This window comes from Carlito syrichta, unplaced genomic scaffold (genome assembly GCF_000164805.1).
Source record: "Carlito syrichta isolate Samal-C Ts95f unplaced genomic scaffold, Tarsius_syrichta-2.0.1 Scaffold289172, whole genome shotgun sequence".
Lineage (NCBI taxonomy): Eukaryota > Metazoa > Chordata > Mammalia > Primates > Tarsiidae > Carlito > Carlito syrichta.
The window spans coordinates 12,663-29,733 of NW_007233268.1; the positions used below are offsets into that span (position 1 = coordinate 12,663).

Sequence of the window (17,071 nt, forward strand, 5' to 3'; positions counted from 1 at the left end):
TCAGTATGCTTAATGGTTTGACAGTATGCTGCCATAAACATATAAATGCAACAAAACCACTTCTAGAATACTTTGATGTTTGTAAATGTATAGAGAAATGTATGCAATTATGGGACGAACTGATAACTGTTTAGAATTGTGGGATCAAAATTTAAACTTTGTATGTTTTAATATTTTACAACTACAGTGAGTGATTCATGTTTCATGTCACTGAAAATTTTAAATAAATCAGCTGATCTGCCTTTAAACTCATGGAATCTTAAAGCATCTCTGACCAGAATCGTTTTAAGAAACAAAAAACAGCGTGATTCAGCCTTGAAAAGGATTAGTCAGAGCCTACAGTATTCGGCTGAAATTAAAAGAAAGACTGAAGTTATTTTTAAAAAACGAAAACTAGCGATTAGAAAAAGAGCTTTTCGAGTTTAGAAGGGGACAGTAATACTGAAAGCTGGCTGAACTGAATCTTCTCTAATTAAAAGGAAAGCAAGGGGCCCCACCTATGTATGACTTTCTGGAAAAAGCAACCCTACCTGCCATAACTTCTTTTTAACTGGCTGCTCTCAAAGGAAATTGCAGAAGGCTGAGGGTAAACGTCTGACACCCAGAAACCGGCTTTCATAGAGCCAAGGCAGCTTCCAGAACTTCCAGCTCCAATTCGTTTCACAGGCGAGAAACCAAGGCCTCGAGGGACGCTGGTGGTTTCTGGAGGCCCTTGAAGGAACTTTTGGACCTGGCCCGTGCGTTCCAGAGAAAAAGGTCGGCCTCGGACGGAGAACGAAAAAGAGCAGCCGAGGACCCAACCGGCCGGGGCACAAGACATCCGCCCCATTCGGGGGCGGAGCCTGAGGGGCGGGCCAACATGGCGGAGGGGCGGGGCTTCCAGGGCTGGGGAAAGGAGGAACCAGGACGGGGCGGGGCCCGGGAGGCTAGCGAGGGCCGGAGGGCGGGGCTGAGGGCGAGGCCGGGGCGGGGCCCGCGCAGGTCTGGTCGGCACGGCAGCGCGGCGCTGTGCGGAAAAGATGGCGGCCTCCAGCTGGGCCCGCACGGCGGTGGTCCTGCTTTGTGCCTCTGACCTGCTGCTGCTGCTCCTGCTGCTGCCGCCGCCTGGGGCCTACGCGGCTGAGGATTCGGCCCGGACGCCTGGAAAAGCTACTCCACCTCCCCGGAAGAAGAAGGATATTCGCGATTACAATGATGCGGACATGGCGCGTCTTCTGGAACAGTGGGAGGTCCGCGGCGCGCGCTCACCCTCCTGGCTCTTTCTGTCCCGGACCCCGCTCCCACTGACCCCTTACCCCTTCCGTCTTGGGACCCTCATGACGCCTGTCTCGGTGTCTTCTGGCTTTCTAATGTCCCATTCCATGAGTTCTAACTGATCCACTCAAACCATCGCTGACCCTCGATGCCTCTTCTGACTCTCTCACGCCCTGCCGACCCCCGTCTCAGGCCCCTCTTCCCAGTGCTCTTTTCCACATGCCACCGTTTCTCAGGCTACCCCCTTCACTGGCCCGCCTCTCGCTATTCAGTCCTGCGTTCCCTTCAGTGCCCTGGTTGCCTCTGCGTTGATTCCCGTGGTCGGGGACTCCTGCAAACGGGGACAGAGACCTTTTCCACTCTTCTACTCAAGACCTTTTCTTCAGTTTCCCCTTTGTTTTGGAGTGAGTGGGTGGGTTGCGTTGATGATTGTCTTTGGAGAGGGTTCTTTCAGCTTTGGTCGTTCTCTTGTCTTCTAAATCAGTAGAATTTAGGACTTCCCACTTTGGTATGCCCCTGCTAGAAACCTTGTAATTTTGTGGGTGAATTTATTCTAGGGAGAGGAAGTAGCAAAGACTAGTAGTGATTCTGTGTCGTGGAACTCACTTTTTGTTCAAAGGTGCAATGACTTGTATTTTCAGAACTTTTCTGTTTTGTTACAAGGAGCGTGTGATAAGCTTTTAAGGTAAAGTTCACTAACCAAAAACACGTTGCTGCTTTTTTCCCTTCCAAAGGTTGTTGAATTGTCCTGGTTGATTTGCACAACTTTGTAACCTGGGGCAGGTCATGTCTGCTTTCTGGGCCTCAGTTATCTTATCTGCAAAATGAGGAGGTTTTACTAAATGATTTCTAAGATTCCTTTCAACACTGATGTTTTATTATCTCTGTGTGTTGGGGGTAAAGACTTTCAGATATGAATTTAAATGCCACCTGATGCGTTTCACTAGAAGAAAGCAGACTTGTATCTTCATGTGTTATTCGCAGCTGCTGGAAAGATTGGGGTAGACTTGAATGTGAAGAGGGAACTTGAGCATTCACCATCTCCCTTGCAATCTTCGTGTGTCTTTTTGGACTCCAGCAAATAAAGCTTTTTGGTCTGCCAGAAGGAGAACAGCACCTCATGAAGTCTTACGCTGGAAATAACTAGACCCTGAGCTAGATCAAGAGGGTGCTGCAGAGATGAACAAGGATTCCATCAGGAATAGTAGATGACATTAAAATAACTGTAATACAAAGTCGAAATTTCTGAGTGCTATAAAAAGAAAGTACTGTGGGAATCTCAAAGGGCTTCAGGAAGGAAATGGCATTTTAGATAGGCCAAGGAAAATGTAAGGGCAGTGGCATTTTGGTTTAGTTTAGTTTAATTCATTATTTAATTAATTAACTTATTAATTTTTGAGTTGGAGTCTCACTCTGTCGCCCGGGCTGAAGGGTAGTGGCACGCTCACAGCCACCACAGCCTTCCAGGTAGCTGGAACTACAGGCATACGTCATTACGCCCGGTTAATTTTTTGATTAATTTTAGAGATGAGGTCTCACCAAGTTGCCCAGACTGGTCTTGAAGACAGTCCTTTCACCTCGGCCCCACAAAGTGCTGGGAATATAGGGGTGAGCCACCGTGCCCGGCACTTTTTTTTTTAACATTGAAAGATATAGTCTATTTAGAAAGCATACTAGAGAGAGAGGAGATTGACCTCTCCAAGGTCCACACCTAGCAAAGCTAGGAAACATGGTAGCCATAGCTCCTGTAGCCACGTGGCCAGATCATAGCCTAGCAAAGCAATGGTAAAAAAGTAAATTAGAGAGAGACTGGGTGTGGTTGCTCATGCCTATAATCCCAGAACTTTGAAAGGCTGAGGTGAGAGGATTGCCTGAGCCCACGGGTTCGAAACCAGCCTGGGTAACTTGGTGGGACCCCCATCTTTACAGTAAATTAAAAAATTAGCTGGGCATGGTAGCACGTGTCTGTAGTTCCAGCTACTTGGAGTGCTGAGGTGGAGGGATTGCCTGAGTCTAGAGGGTCAAGGCTGCGGTGGTTATAAGTGTGCACCGCACTCTAGCCTGGGTGACAGAGTGAGACTCCAACTCAAAAAAAAAAAAAAAAAGAAAGAGAGAGCAAGAGAGAGATTCACCTCCCCATGGCAAGAGAGGGGGGCCAAAGCTAGGAAAACGTGGTGGCCATAGCCCAAAGAACATATGGCCTGGCCAGTGCTTAGCAAAACAATGGCCATGGTTATACTTTTAAACAGCTTCAGAATATGCCCTGGAGTAGATGTTCCAGCTATTGAAAGTTTTGAATAGGAGAGTATCTTGATCAAGGCTAAACTTTCAGAAAATTAATTGGTCAGCAAAGTTTAGGATGGAAGAGCAAGGAGAGAATGTGAAGACCAAGAAAAACACATATAGTTATTTTGCCCTGTTGATGAGGGAAGTACTTACCCCCATTTTCTGGATGATGACATTGAGTCACAGAGAAGTTAAATAACTTATTACAGGTCGTACATTAAGCTAGCTGAGTTTCAGATCATGTCACTTGACTTCATGTAGAGCCTGTTTTAACCATTTTACTACACTGCCATGCACACAGGTGAACAGAAGTGCAAATGAAAGAGAATGAGGAAGACCTGGATTAAGCTAGAAGCTGCAAGAGTGGAGGAAAGAAATGTAAACAATTTCATGCTCTTAACAGGACTTCATAGTTGGTTGACTGTGAGCAGGAGGGTGACAGCGTCAAGTAAGAAAAGGACAGATTTTGAACCCAGCTTTGTCCCTAAACTAGCTATTTGAGCCTACTTTCATATATCTGTAAAGCTGGATAATGTGTCACTTTGCAGGGTGCCGTGCAGATTAAATGAGCTAATGTTTGTAGACACTACAAGTGTGAGTACCCTTCCCCAGTAGCAGTGGTTTTTCTGTGCGAAAGCTTATCCATTTCTGAGGGTGCTTTTTTGCAGGAAGCATTTCTTCCTCCCCTAGTCGCAATCCCTAAATTCATACCTTCACTTCTTCCCCAGTAGTGTGAGAACCAGTGCTTCCATGAGAGGCTGTGCCTTAGGTGTATGGAGAGAAGGTAAGAACTAAAAGTAGAATTGGGCAGTTACCTACATCTAGGGTACTATTGAAAAAATTTTTATTTTATTTTACGTTTTTATTTATTTTTTTTTTTTGAGTTGGACTCTCACTTTGTTGTCCAGGCTAGAGTGCAGTGGCATGCTAACGGCCACCATAACCTTGACCTATCAGGTAATCCTTCCACCTCAGCCTCCAAGTAGCTGGAACTCCAGGCACAAGCCACCATGCCCGGCTAATTTTTTGATGTATTGTAGAAAGGAGATTGCACCAAGTTGCCTAGGCTGGTCTTGAACCCCTGGGCTCAGGCAGTCCTCTCGCCTCGGCCTCCCAAGGTGCTGGGATTACAGGCTTGAGCCACCACTCTTGGCTCAAAATTTTTATTTTAATTATATGTATTTGTGGGGTACAAAGTGGTATTGCCTTTTTTTTTTTTTTTTTAGTGGGAGTCTCACTCTGTCACCCAGGCTGGAATGTAGTGGCATGCTCACTGCCACTGTAGCCTTGGCTTGCTGGGCTCAGGCAGTCCTTCCGTCTCAGCCTTCCGAGTTGCTGGAACCACAGGCGTGTGCCGCCATGCCCAGCTAATTTTTGGATTTATTGTAGAGACAAAGTCTCGCCAAGTTGTCCAGGTTGGTCTCGAACCCCTGGGCTCAGGCAGTCTTCTCGCCTCAGCCTCCCAGAGTGCTGGGATTACAGGTGCGAGACACTACACCCAGCAGCTTCTGTTTTATTTTGACATGCTCCATGATTCTTTCAGTACTTTCTTACTTTGTGATGCAAGAAGATATATTAGGTTAATCTTCCATTTCCTTCCTATAATTTGCCTTTTCTCCAAGGAACCCAGATTTTTGTAAATATTTGTATTCAGTCATCTTTCTATATGCCTGTCTGTTTATCTTGTAAAAGCCAGGAGTTTCTTCTGTTGCCTCCAATTCCAGCCTAATACAACAGGGTACATTCTTTCATATTTGTAACTTTATTCCCCAAAGTAAGGAATCTGGCTTTGATGATCCTCAGTATGTTTGGTCCTTTGCTCAAGCCTAGAATTCATGGAAAGTAGTTTCAGAGTTGCTAGCTCATACCACTGCAAAATGCAGACCTGCTAACTAAAATTGAATCTTTTTGGATAGTGCTTATTATTTAAGTAAAATGAATGTATGTGAAATACAAATTTTAAGTATACAATGCAATGAGTTTTGACAGATGGATATATCTGTGTAATCCACACTCCTGTCAAAATATAGACCATTTCCTTCACCCCAGGATAGTTACCTTGTCTTCCTCCTCGGCCATTCACACCTCTCTCCCACAGGCAACCACTGTTCTAATTTCTGTCTAGATTAGTTTTGCCTACTCTTGAGCTTTAAATAAATGGAATCGTGTAGTATATCTTATTTTGTGCCTGGCTTCTGTCACTCAGCATTTATGAGATTTGTTGCACACATCAGTATTTGTTCTTTGTTGCTGTGAAGTTTTTCACTGTGTTATCATGCCAGGATGTGGCCATTTTTACAAGCTACCACATTGGGCAGATTCTTTGAGAGTGAAAAAGCTCTAGAACCCCATCACATCGTGGGGGCTCTCCGTGCTTGGTACCCCGGGATGATGGGTGGTAAGTACTGCCTAAAACTTAGACGTTCTTGAAAATCAGGTAGAGGTGCTGCGTGTGGTTGCTCATGTATATAATCCCCGCACTTTGGGAGGCAGAGGCTAGAGGATTACCTGAGTCCAAGGGTTCAAGATCAGCCTTGGCAACTTGGTGAGACATCATCTCTATTATAAATCAAAAAAATTAGCCAGGTGTGATAGCACATGCCTGTGGTTCCAGCTACTTGGAAGGCTAAGGCAAAAGGATTGCCTGAGCCCAGCAGGTTGAGGCTGCAGTGGCCACACTCCAACCTGGTGACAGAGTAAGACTCCAACTCAAAAAAAAAAAAAAAAAGAATCAAGTAAAGCAGTAAAACCCCTGGGTTCCCTTTTTCTGTTACAACTTAGTTTATCTGTTTACCAACCTGTATCTGATATTACATGCAGATGTTTTATCAGATGTTTACCTGTGCTGGTTAAAAAGTGACTTTCTAATGGTGGGTTTGATGCTTCCCCCTCTCCATAGAAAGATGATGACATAGAAGAAGGAGATCTTCCAGAGCACAAGAGACCCTCAGCTCCTGTCGACTTCTCAAAAATTGACCCAGGCAAGCCTGAAAGTATATTGAAAATGACAAAAAAAGGGAAGACTCTGATGATGTTTGTCACCGTATCAGGAGACCCCACTGAGAAGGAGACGGAGGAAATCACGAGCCTCTGGCAGGGCAGTCTTTTCAATGCCAACTATGATGTCCAGAGGTAAAGCAGCAACAGCCTGCTGAGAACATCGTGGGCTTTTCTGAGTCTGTAACAGGGTATCCTTTCTGGTGTTTCCCAAGGGCCTGGGCCTTTCCTACTTAGGGTTTCTTTTAAATTTATTTATCTACATTTTTTTTTCTTTAAATAAGAGCATTCATTATTGGTCAAAGCTAGTACTGTTTTTTTTAAATATCTCAATCCTGAAGTTGTGTTTATCTCTATTTTCATCTGTTATTTCATCTGACTAGAAAGTTGTATAGTTTAACCTCTCTGGGGGACAGACTGGTTATGGTTATGGTTTGACAGTTTGCTTCCTTTAGAAGTTTCTACTCAGTGGATAATGCTTTTGTGTGGAGCCGTGTTCACATGTAAAGCTTGGACCAATCTGTTAACAGATAACTAATTTAATATGAAAGGGCCCAGTTTCACAGCTCCTGAGATAACAGTTTTAAGGAATCTGCCTTCTTCTCCTCAACAACGGTTCTGAAATGTGGGGTCTTCAAATATCATAGTTAGGAAATATAAAATGGAAAGAAATGGGAGGAGAACTTAGAGAGTGTCTGGGCTAGTAGAGTGCTGTCATTAGTTTACATGGACACTTCAAGAGAACAAATAAGTGTCTTAGTGATGATGGGTCCAGAAGTCCCAATGGTCTCAGTGGAGTGGTGAGAGTTACAAACTGAAGGGTGGAGATGTGGTGTAGTCCCTCAGGAGCAGAAGGATCACACCCACTGGCCTCACAAGTGGGCCACGAGACCCCATTCTGTTCCTCTTAGCTCCTTGGGACTTGTGAGTGTGAATAAGCCGGGCTGCTAGCTGTTAACCCTCTGGGGTTAGGATTTCTGTCTAGTAGCCAAGTGTCCTCTTAAGCCCTTCAAGGGCCTCTTATCGTGACCTACTCTAAGCCAGTGGTTGTCAGCTTTTAGCAGCAGAAGTGTTTTGTCACATACAACTTTAGACAATTTAGAACATACGAGGGGGGACCACCCCTCCAAAATAAGACCCCAGAATTATCTTTTGTAGGGCAGGCCACTTATACAGGCTTCTTTCTCTAGGTAAGTATTCTAGGAACCCATCGACATCAGTGTACCAGACAGCATTGCTGTGAGAGGCTGTTTTGGCTTCGGTGAAATTTTTTTTTTTTTCCTTTTTAGTTGGAGTCTCACTCTGTCGCTCAGACTGGAGTGCAGTGGCCGCTCCCGGCCACCACAGCCTCGACCTGCTGGGCTCCGGTGATCCTTCCGCCTCAGCCTTCAGAGTAGCCGGAATTGCAGGCATGCGCTACCATGCCCTGCTGATTTTTTATTTATTGTAGAGATGAGGTCTCGCCAAGTTGCCCAGGCGGGTCTCGAACCTGCGACTGAGGCAATCCACTCACCTCAGCCTCCCAAAGTGCTGGGATTACAGGCTGAGCCACCGAGCCATGGCACTTCAATAAATTTTTTTGGGAGGCTTTTTCGAATGTATTTGCCACTTCATGATGAGTGATTTATGAGTGCACCTGCCCACAACATCCTGCGTATTGAGAGTTTTGACCAAAAAGACTCCCATGTCCCATCTTTCCTATTCACCCATTATTACCCTGAGCAACTTTTTTTTTGTCTCCCTGAATGAAAAAAGTCCTCAAAAATAAATGTTTTGCCGATGTGGAAGAGGTGAAACAAAAATGGCAGAAGCACTAAAAGGCATCAAAATTGATGAGTTCAAAAGCTGTTTTGAGCAGTGGAAAAACATCCCAATAGGTGTATTGCATCAAATGGAGAGTACTTTGAAAGTGACCGAAATTTAAACGTGAGAATAAATACACAATATTTTATAAATAAATTCCATTTTTGGGGGGTCCCCCCCTTATAAGACAGATGGAATGGACACCACCTCCTTGCCACCCCAGCAGCAGCTCCTGAGCTTCTCTTCAGTGTCCTGAGGAACTCTCGTTCAGATGCTTTCTCAACAGAGCGTCCACTTTACCACAGGGGACTCCTACTGTCTGGTTCTGTTGTTTTGCTGCGGGCTCGGTGTTTGATAGTTCAGCAAGGTAATATTTTCACATGTTAGCTGTCAGCAACTACTTGGCCTTGGAGAATAGTTTTTTACTGTGGGTTCATGTAGAATTTGAAATGAACGGTTTTTCTGGGTGAGCGTCACAGAATTGATCTGACCCACCAGCACCTTACAGCGTGTACTAACTGTGCTCTCTCTATCAAGGTTCATCGTGGGGTCAGACCGTGCCATCTTCATGCTTCGTGATGGGAGCTATGCCTGGGAGATCAAGGACTTCCTGGTCAGTCAAGACAGGTGTGCTGATGTCACTCTTGAGGGCCAGGTGTACCCTGGTAAAAGAGGAGGAAGCAAAGAGAAAAATAAAACGAAGCAAGACAAGACCAAAAAGAAGAAGGAAGGAGATTCAAAATCTCAGGCATCCAAAGACAACAACCGGGCTGGGAAGAAAAGAGAAGACCTGTGATGGTAGCTGTGGCCCCTGCAGGGACAGGCAGACACGAGACTCTCAGCCGTGCTTGTGGCGGGTGAGGCCTGCTCACTGATGACATTCTGGCTTCTCCTAGAAAGAGTATGCCACATGACCACCTTGTGGTCAGTATAAGAATTATCATCTAAAGACTTCAAATAAGAAGACAGGTTTTCTGATTAACGTTGGACCCTGGCAAATTCACTTTTTCTAAGAAACCATCTTACGTGGAGACTATACTGCCTTCCCGTTTTTACTCGGTGAGTCCAGAAGCCAATCTGTACTGAGGCTCCACTCTCTTCTCCACACTCCTGATCGGATGGCCTGCGTGTCCCTGCTTTTTATTATCTGTTAACTAGAAGGATAGCAGATTCTAATCGGATCAGTTTTTAAGACTCTTAACTCAGTGGAATCAGATTCTTCTTGTTGCATCCATTATTTTCACTGCTGTGAGGGGACAACTATGCTGCGATTGCTCTGCAAGGAGCTCTGGTGTCTGAATATCCAATCAGGAAGCCAGTGTGTATAGATTCAAAACCTGCAGGAAATGCGGAGACAAGATGTGTCACCTGGGAATCCTGAGGAGTTACTTTGAATTCCTTTGACTTGAATCTCACTCGTCAGAGTCCATCAGACTTTATGTGGCCTGTGAAGTTAGCGGTTCTGTTTTCCGTACTTAGGAAAGAGCCATGCTGGTGCCAAGAGTGCATATGTTCCATTTAACATGACAGTTTTAAAGTATATAAATAGGGAATCAGCAGGGTCCTTCACAGGTGACTCAATAACCTCATTTATGTCTAAACATTTTTTTTGATGAAGTGCCTAAATTCGTGATGCTCCGTATGGTACTCAGCAGCTACTGTTACTGTCTGATATTACTATTCATATGTTGGAGCCCACTATGAGTAAGAACTAGAACATTTATACACAGTCATTTTTCATAACTAAAATTCTTTGGAAATGCCTCCGTTGTGAGAAATTAAAACTAGCACATGTATATATGGTTAGGAAATGCCAATGCTAAGGAGATACAGAGTGGAAAAGCACATCCCTCCCTCCTGCCGGCACTTTGTTCTGGTGGAAGCTACTGGTAACAGTTTGTCATCCCCACCCCGCATTCTCACCTTCCTAAAAGTGCATGGAGGAGCTTACAGTGATACCTGTTGTTTCCCTTGCCTCAGTAGCCACTCACACATCCCATTCCTGTAATGAGCCATACCCTCCTCTGCTGTGGGCGGGACATTAGCCCTGCAGTCCCCCAGCCTCCAGGCCCTGCCCAGGCCCAGGGTGAGTTTGCTGGAACCACCTTAAGAAGAGATGTTTCCTGTTTTACTCTTGCCCAGGTTAGAGTGCAGTGGCATGGCCACCGCAGCCTACACCTGCTGGGTTCAGGCAGTCCTTCCACCTCAGACTTCCAAGTAACTGGAACTATAGGTACACGCCGCCATACCCAGCTAATGTTTTGATATATTGTAGAGATGAGGTCTTCCTGTGTTGTCCAGGAGGCTGGGCTCAAACCCCTGGGCTCAGGCAGTCCTCTCACCTCCTCCCAAAGTGCTGGATTACAGGCACGAGCCACCACACCCTGGCCTCTCCTGCATTTTGAATTTGGGAAGACAGCAGACTAGAGTTGCAGTGGCCATCACCTCTGAAGAGAAGGGCTGTTTGGGAGGGGAGTTAACAGGTGGCCAGAAAGAGTGCCGCCCTGGTGGGGTTGACAGTCCCTTGGTCCAGCCACGGTTGAAGCCACTGCTGTCCCTAGGTGCTTTCCATTTTTACTTACGGCAATATTTTGGGTTCCTGTGAGGTGTAGCCATCATGGTTGGGTATCGTGGAGCACCTCTCTCAATGAGGTCATTTTTTTTTTCGAGTTGGAGTCTCACTCTGCCACCCAGGCTGGAGTGCAGTGTCACACTCATGGCCACTGCAGCTTTGAACTGCTTGACTCAGGCAGTCCTTCCACCTCAACCATCCAAGTAGCTGGAACTACAGGCGTGCACCGCCACACCCAGCTAATTTTTTGATTTATTGTAGAGACAAAATCTCACCAAGTTGCCCTGGCTCGTTTCTAACCCCTGAGCTCAGGCAGTCCTCTTGCCTCCACTTCCCAAAGTGCTGGGATTACAGGTGTGAGTCACTGTGCCCGACTGAAGTCATTCTTTTAAATACATAAAAGGGACAGGTTTCTCACTGCCCACGCCTCATGTTTCCACCCAGAAGCTCTTCCATATCTCAGTGCACACATCTGTCTTGTTGCTTCCCGTGTAGCGTATAGCCACTTCAACCAGGACTTTTTTCTGTTGTGTACTAGGTACATGCCAGGGCCAGTGTACAGATAGCCCCTGCTGTCATGGAGTTCAGTGACTTGGTGGGGGAAGACACACAAAAGCACAATGGTAGCTGTTGAAAGTATGAAAGAAGAGGCAGGGTAGGTAGGTGGAATCTTACCTGACAGGCTAGGGAGGTCAGAGGCCTTCCCTGAGGGCAGGAGGAGGAGAGGAAGAATAAGACAGGCAGAAGAAACAGTTCAGCCCTGTGGCAAGAGGTAGTGAAGGGAGGGACTGCAGGAAGGTCAGCATGGAGGCAGGGTCCAGGCCTGGGCTGGAGGTGCAGTCCTAGAATTTGGTACACCCTGGTGGATTTTAAGCTGAGATGGGTGTGGAAGGCAGTCCACGTGATACTGGCTGCACAGAAGTGCCTGGTGGGTGTGAAGCTTGAGGTGAGAGTGTGCGTCAGTAGTCCAGGCCATAGCTGATGGTGGCCCAGAGCAGCAGGCAGTGCTGGTGAGGCTTGAACCACTGTTACCTGCATAGTCCCCGTGGTGGATGTGCGAGTTTTCAGGTTTTTGCTAATATATTTGATGCTCCATAGACATTTCTGCATAAAACATTTCGGTGATCATTTGTATCTGAAAGGTAAATTCTTTATTATTTTTTGATTCGGGGTCTGACTTGTTCACCCAGGCTGGAGTACAGTGGCACAACCACACAGCTCACTGCAGCAACTTCATGGGCGAGGGTGATTCTTCTGCTTCACCCTCTTTAAGTTCCTGGGACTATAGGCAAGTGCCACCACTCCCAGCTAGATTTTTATTTTTTTGTAGAGATGATGTCTTGCTATGTCACCCAGGCTGGTCTCAGACTTCTGGGCTCAAGCAATACTCCAACCTCAGCCTTCCAAAGTGCTGGGACTATACGCGTGAGCCACCGTACCCTGCCTGAAAGCTAAATTCTTAACAGTGGCATTGTTAGAACATACAGAATTTAGCGTTTTGGTGTATATTGCCAAATTGTCCTCCCAAAGGGTTTAGTCAGCTCACTGTCTCCAGCAATCTCTCCTGCTATCCCCGACAGCATTCATGCGGCAGGACACCTGCATTTGAATAGATTTTAATACCATGTCTTAATTGGCTTCCCTGAAGCCACACTGTACAGAAGCCATGTACAGAGTCCACATGGAAAGAGATGCCCAGGGAGCCCTGACCTTATAGCTGCCCCCCTGGGGTAGATACACAGGTTTAACCATCTCCAACCCAGCTGATGCCCAGGGGGACCACGTTTGTTGTCCCATGAAGCCCTGTGCAGTCTGCATTTTCCTGAGCAAAAGAAATGTGTTTCTAATGAATTTGTCTTCATGCTTCCATCTTTGTTTTACTGTCTAGTGATCTAATAAATTTGGGTGATATCTTTTGACTGTCAGGTGTGAAACCTGAAAACCACCTTAGGTATAAACACCCCTCCCCCTTCAGTCTCTGGGCTTTGATGGTTATGCTATGGTTTTTATACTTCTGGTGGTTTCCTTTATAATGTTAAATACCTTTTTCTTTTTAAATTAAGCCTACTTAGATGGTGTATATTAGCCACTAGACAAAGGGAAGAAATTTATAAACTTTTCTGTATCCCTGATTATTGTTTAGTAATTGTTATTTATACACTGATGTATAATATTCATCTTCTGTAACCATCATGGTCACCTTTATGCTTGAACGGCAGTGTGCAGGGTCTGAGATTTCTGGGCCTTGCTTTTTAGGGACAAGGATCTCACTGTCACCCAGGCTGGAGGGCAGTGGTGTAATCATGGCTCACTGTAGTCTCAAACTCCTAGACTCAAGGGAATCTCCTGCCTCAGCCTGCCAAGTAGCTGGTACTACAGGCATGCACCACCACACTGGGCTAATTTTTTTTTTTTTTGAGTTGGAGTTTCACTCTGTCACCCAGGCTGGACTACAGTGGCACACTTGCTCACGGCTACCACAGCCTCAACCTGCTGGGCTCAGGCGATCCTCCTGCCTCAACCTTCCAAGTAACTGGAACCACAGGCACATTCCACCATACCCAGCTAATGTTTTGATTTATTGAAGAGATGAGGTCTCACCAAGTTGCCTGTGCTGGTCTTGAACCTGTGGGCTCAGGCAATCCTTTCACCTCAACCTCCCAAAGTTCTGGGATTATAGGCGTGAGCCTCTGTGCCTGGTTTGGGCTAAAAATAAATCTTGTGTAGGGACAGAGTCTCACAAGGTGGGTGCAGTGGCTCAAGCTTATGATCCCAGCACTTTGGGAGGCCAAGGCAAGAGCATTGCCCGAGTTCAAGAGTTTGAGACGAGCCTGGGAAACATAGACCTTGTCTCTACAAAAAAAAAAAAAATCAAAATTTGCCAAGTATACTGGTGCACACCTGTAGTCCCAGCCACTCAGGAGTCTGAGGCAAAAAGATTGCCTGAGTCTAAGAGGTCAAGGCTGCAGTGAGCTGTGATTGTACCGTTGCATTCCAACCTGAGCGATAGAGTGAGGCCTCTATAGCTGTGTTACCCAGGCTGGTCTCACTGTGTTACCTAGGCTGGTCTTGAACCCCTGGCCTCAAGTGAGCCTTCTCCCTTAGCATCTCAGGTCCCTGGATCTTCAGGCATGAGTTCTGCTCCCCCTCCTATCTCTCAACACTTTTTTTTTCTTTTAGAGGCAGAGTCTCACTATCGCCCAGGCTGGAGTGCAGTGGCATGCTCACAGCCACCACAGCCTCAACCTGCTGGGCTCTGGTGATCCTTCCACCTCATCCTTCCAAGTAGCTGGAACCACAAGTATGTGCCACCACACCCGGTTAATTTTTTGATTTATTGTAGAGATGAAGTCTCACCAAGTTGCCCAGGCTGGTCTCGAACGTGTGGGCTCAGGCAATCCTCTTGCCTCTGCCTCCCCCAGTGCTGGAATTACAGGCATGAACCACTGTGCCCAGCAAAAAAAATTGTCATCTATTGTTTACTTATTTTGGTTTTGTGTTGGTCTTTTGGGTACCAATGTCTTTCTTAGATCTGAAATGAGTTTGTTTTTTAATGTTCAGTTTTTATCTCATCTTTGAACTGTTTTTATTGAGTTCCTGTAACTCGAAAAGTGCAAATGGTGAATCTCCATGTTGGGTCATAATTTTTCCAAGGCTGGAGTTTGCATTTGTATGCTATATTTTGTTGCTGTTGTTTTCTAATTCCAAAATGTTTGGCTGACTGCCACATCTCTGTTGTCTTCCCCTCCTGTTCATGCTTAGCAGCCTCAGCTCTTCCCTGACCTTGGCCTACATGAGCCTTGGAGGTGACTTCCTCAACTCCTTTCCCTTCTTATCTGTGTCTTGTCTGCTTCCCTGGGAGCTACAATCCCAAGGCTGAATATTGCCTTTTTAGCTTTTCTATAACTGACTGGAAATGGAGAGGAGCTCAGAAAAGGCTGTGCCTGGCTCTGCTTGGCAGGTAGCCTGTGGTTTTACTAAGTGTCCTAGACTGGGGTTCTCCTCCCCTGTGGGGGAGGGGGCAGTAACTGCTATTCCAAGAAAAATGACTGTCAGCACTAGAGAATTCCCACATTAGCAGTGGACCTTGGACCTGTGGCTTTCCCAGGGGAGGGGCGTCCTGGAGTTTTCTCTGCCTCACTTCTCACTCTCCAGTAGCTACTTCCTGTGACCTCTACAGAGGAAGGCAAGGCCATGTACTATGTGGCTTTGGGCCAGGGTGGGATGGAGAGGGAAGTGTCCAACACAGTACACAATTTACAAAACTCAGTCACCAAGATATGTTAATGCAGTATTTTAAAAATCAAAGAATGTGGCTGGGTGTGGTGGCTCATGCCTGTAATCTCAGTGCTTTGTGAGGCTGAAGCAGGAACCTTACTTGAGGCCAGGAGTTTGAGATTAGCAATGTAGAGAGACCTTGTCTCTGCAAAAAAATTTTTTAAATTAGCCAGATGTGGTGGTACTCACCTGGAGTCCCAGTGACTCGGGAGGCTGAGACAAGAGGATTGCTTGAGCCCAGAATTTGGGGTTGCAGTGTGCTGTGATCGTGCCACTGCACTCCAGCTTGGTTGACAGAGACCTTGTCTCTAAAAAATAAAAGGATGGAAACATTTGAAAATCCCATGATAAAGCCTAAACAAAGGACCTGACAGGGTAGGGATTAGGATGAGGCAGTGAGACCATGCCTGCAGGGGCAGGGTGGATTTATCACCTTCCACCATCTGATGACTGCTTTCTATTTCTTCTGTTTAAAAGGTCATAGTCCTTGAATCCCCATGTTCTAACTTTCAGAGTAAGAACTGAGGTCTATTAAAAATCACAGCAGGCCTGCTACAGTGGCTCACACCTGTAATCCCAGCATTTTGGGAGGCAGAGGCAGCCTGGGCAATTTAGTGAGACTTCATCTCTACAATAAAAAAAAAAATTAGCCAGATGTGGCACGAGCCTGTCGTTCCAGCTACTTGGAAGACTGCGGTGGTTGAGGCTGTGGTGGCCATGAGTGTGCCACTGCACTCCAGCTTGGGCAACATTGAGGCTTCAATTCAAAAATAAATAAAGCACAACAGTGTTAAAAGTTTTCTGTTGGTAGGCTCACGCTTGTAATCCCAGCACTTTGGGATGCTGAGGTGGGAGAATTGCTTGAGCCCAAGAGTTCGAAATCGGCCTTGGCAACATAGCGAGACCTGTAATTCCAGCTACTCCAGAAGCTAAGGCGAAAGGGTCACCTGAGTTCAGGAAGTTGAGGCTGCGGTGAGCTGTGATGGTGCCACTGGACTCCAGCCTGGGTAATAGGATGAGATCCCGACTCAAAACATTAAAAAAAGATGAGTTCTTTTGTGTCTATTTCATGATTACTGGTACAGAGGACATATTCTTACTATATGTTGCCATTTTATTTCCAAAAAGATAGCAATTTGCACTGTCACCAGCAATACATGAGCAGGCCAATCAATTCTGCCAAACTCACTAGAGCACTATTTTTAATTCATTAATTTACTCATTTATTCAAAAAATATTATTTGATCACCTACATGCAGGTGGAATTCAATAGGTATAAAATGTTTGTTTTAATTTACATGCCTTTATTAGGTTTTATGTTCTCTGCTTATTGAAAATCATTTCCTTCTGTGAAAATTATTCTTACCATTTGCCTCTTAATCATGGTGATTTTTGCTAAGGAAAAATTTGAGGTGGGATGCAGTGGCTTACACCTGAAATCCTAGTACTTTGGGAGGCCAAAGACGGAGGATCGCTTGAAGTTTGAGACCATCCTGGGCAACGTAGTGAAGCTCTGTCTCTACAAAAAAGAATTTAAGAATTTGCTGGGCATGGTGATACGTCACAGCTACTCAAGAGGCTGAGGTGGGAGGATCACTTGAGCCCAAGAATTTGAGGCTGTAGTGAGCTGTGATTGTACCACTTTGCTCCACCCTGGGCAACAGAGCAAGACCCTGAAAAATTTTTTACTGGACACTTGTTAAAAATAGCAAAGAAGACTTTATTCAAGACTTTACTTCCTCTATTGCAATATGGGAAAGAAACTGAGTTCCAATCTGAGTAGAGCAAAGACAGCTGGGATTTATAGCCCAAGGACAGAGTGAGGGGTCCATGGGTTGAAATTACTAAGGAACTTGATTAGATATCAAGGATTGGGGGATC

At 45.8% G+C, this 17,071-nt stretch overlaps 1 protein-coding gene across 1 annotated transcript; it reads left to right on the forward strand.

Moving 5' to 3' along the window:
* The first annotated feature begins 961 nt into the window (after positions 1–961).
* MESD (mesoderm development LRP chaperone) lies at positions 962–10,103 on the forward strand. Its single transcript, XM_008054158.1, has 3 exons — positions 962–1,229; positions 6,440–6,672; positions 8,878–10,103. Exons 1-3 carry the CDS (start codon positions 1,020–1,022, stop codon positions 9,134–9,136), a joined length of 702 nt encoding a protein of 233 aa, XP_008052349.1. The 5' UTR covers positions 962–1,019; the 3' UTR covers positions 9,137–10,103.
* Positions 10,104–17,071: the final 6,968 nt, after the last annotated feature.

What these genes read in the sequence shown, in the direction of transcription:
- MESD (XM_008054158.1), top strand. Translation starts at nt 1,020, where the DNA reads ATGGCGGCCTCCAGCTGGGCCCGCACGGCGGTGGTCCTGCTTTGTGCC. An exon ending in GTCTTCTGGAACAGTGGGAG is followed by an intron (nt 1,230 to 6,439) that starts GTCCGCGGCGCG and finishes CCCTCTCCATAG; the next exon opens with AAAGATGATGACATAGAAGA. An exon ending in GCCAACTATGATGTCCAGAG is followed by an intron (nt 6,673 to 8,877) that starts GTAAAGCAGCAA and finishes CTCTCTATCAAG; the next exon opens with GTTCATCGTGGGGTCAGACC.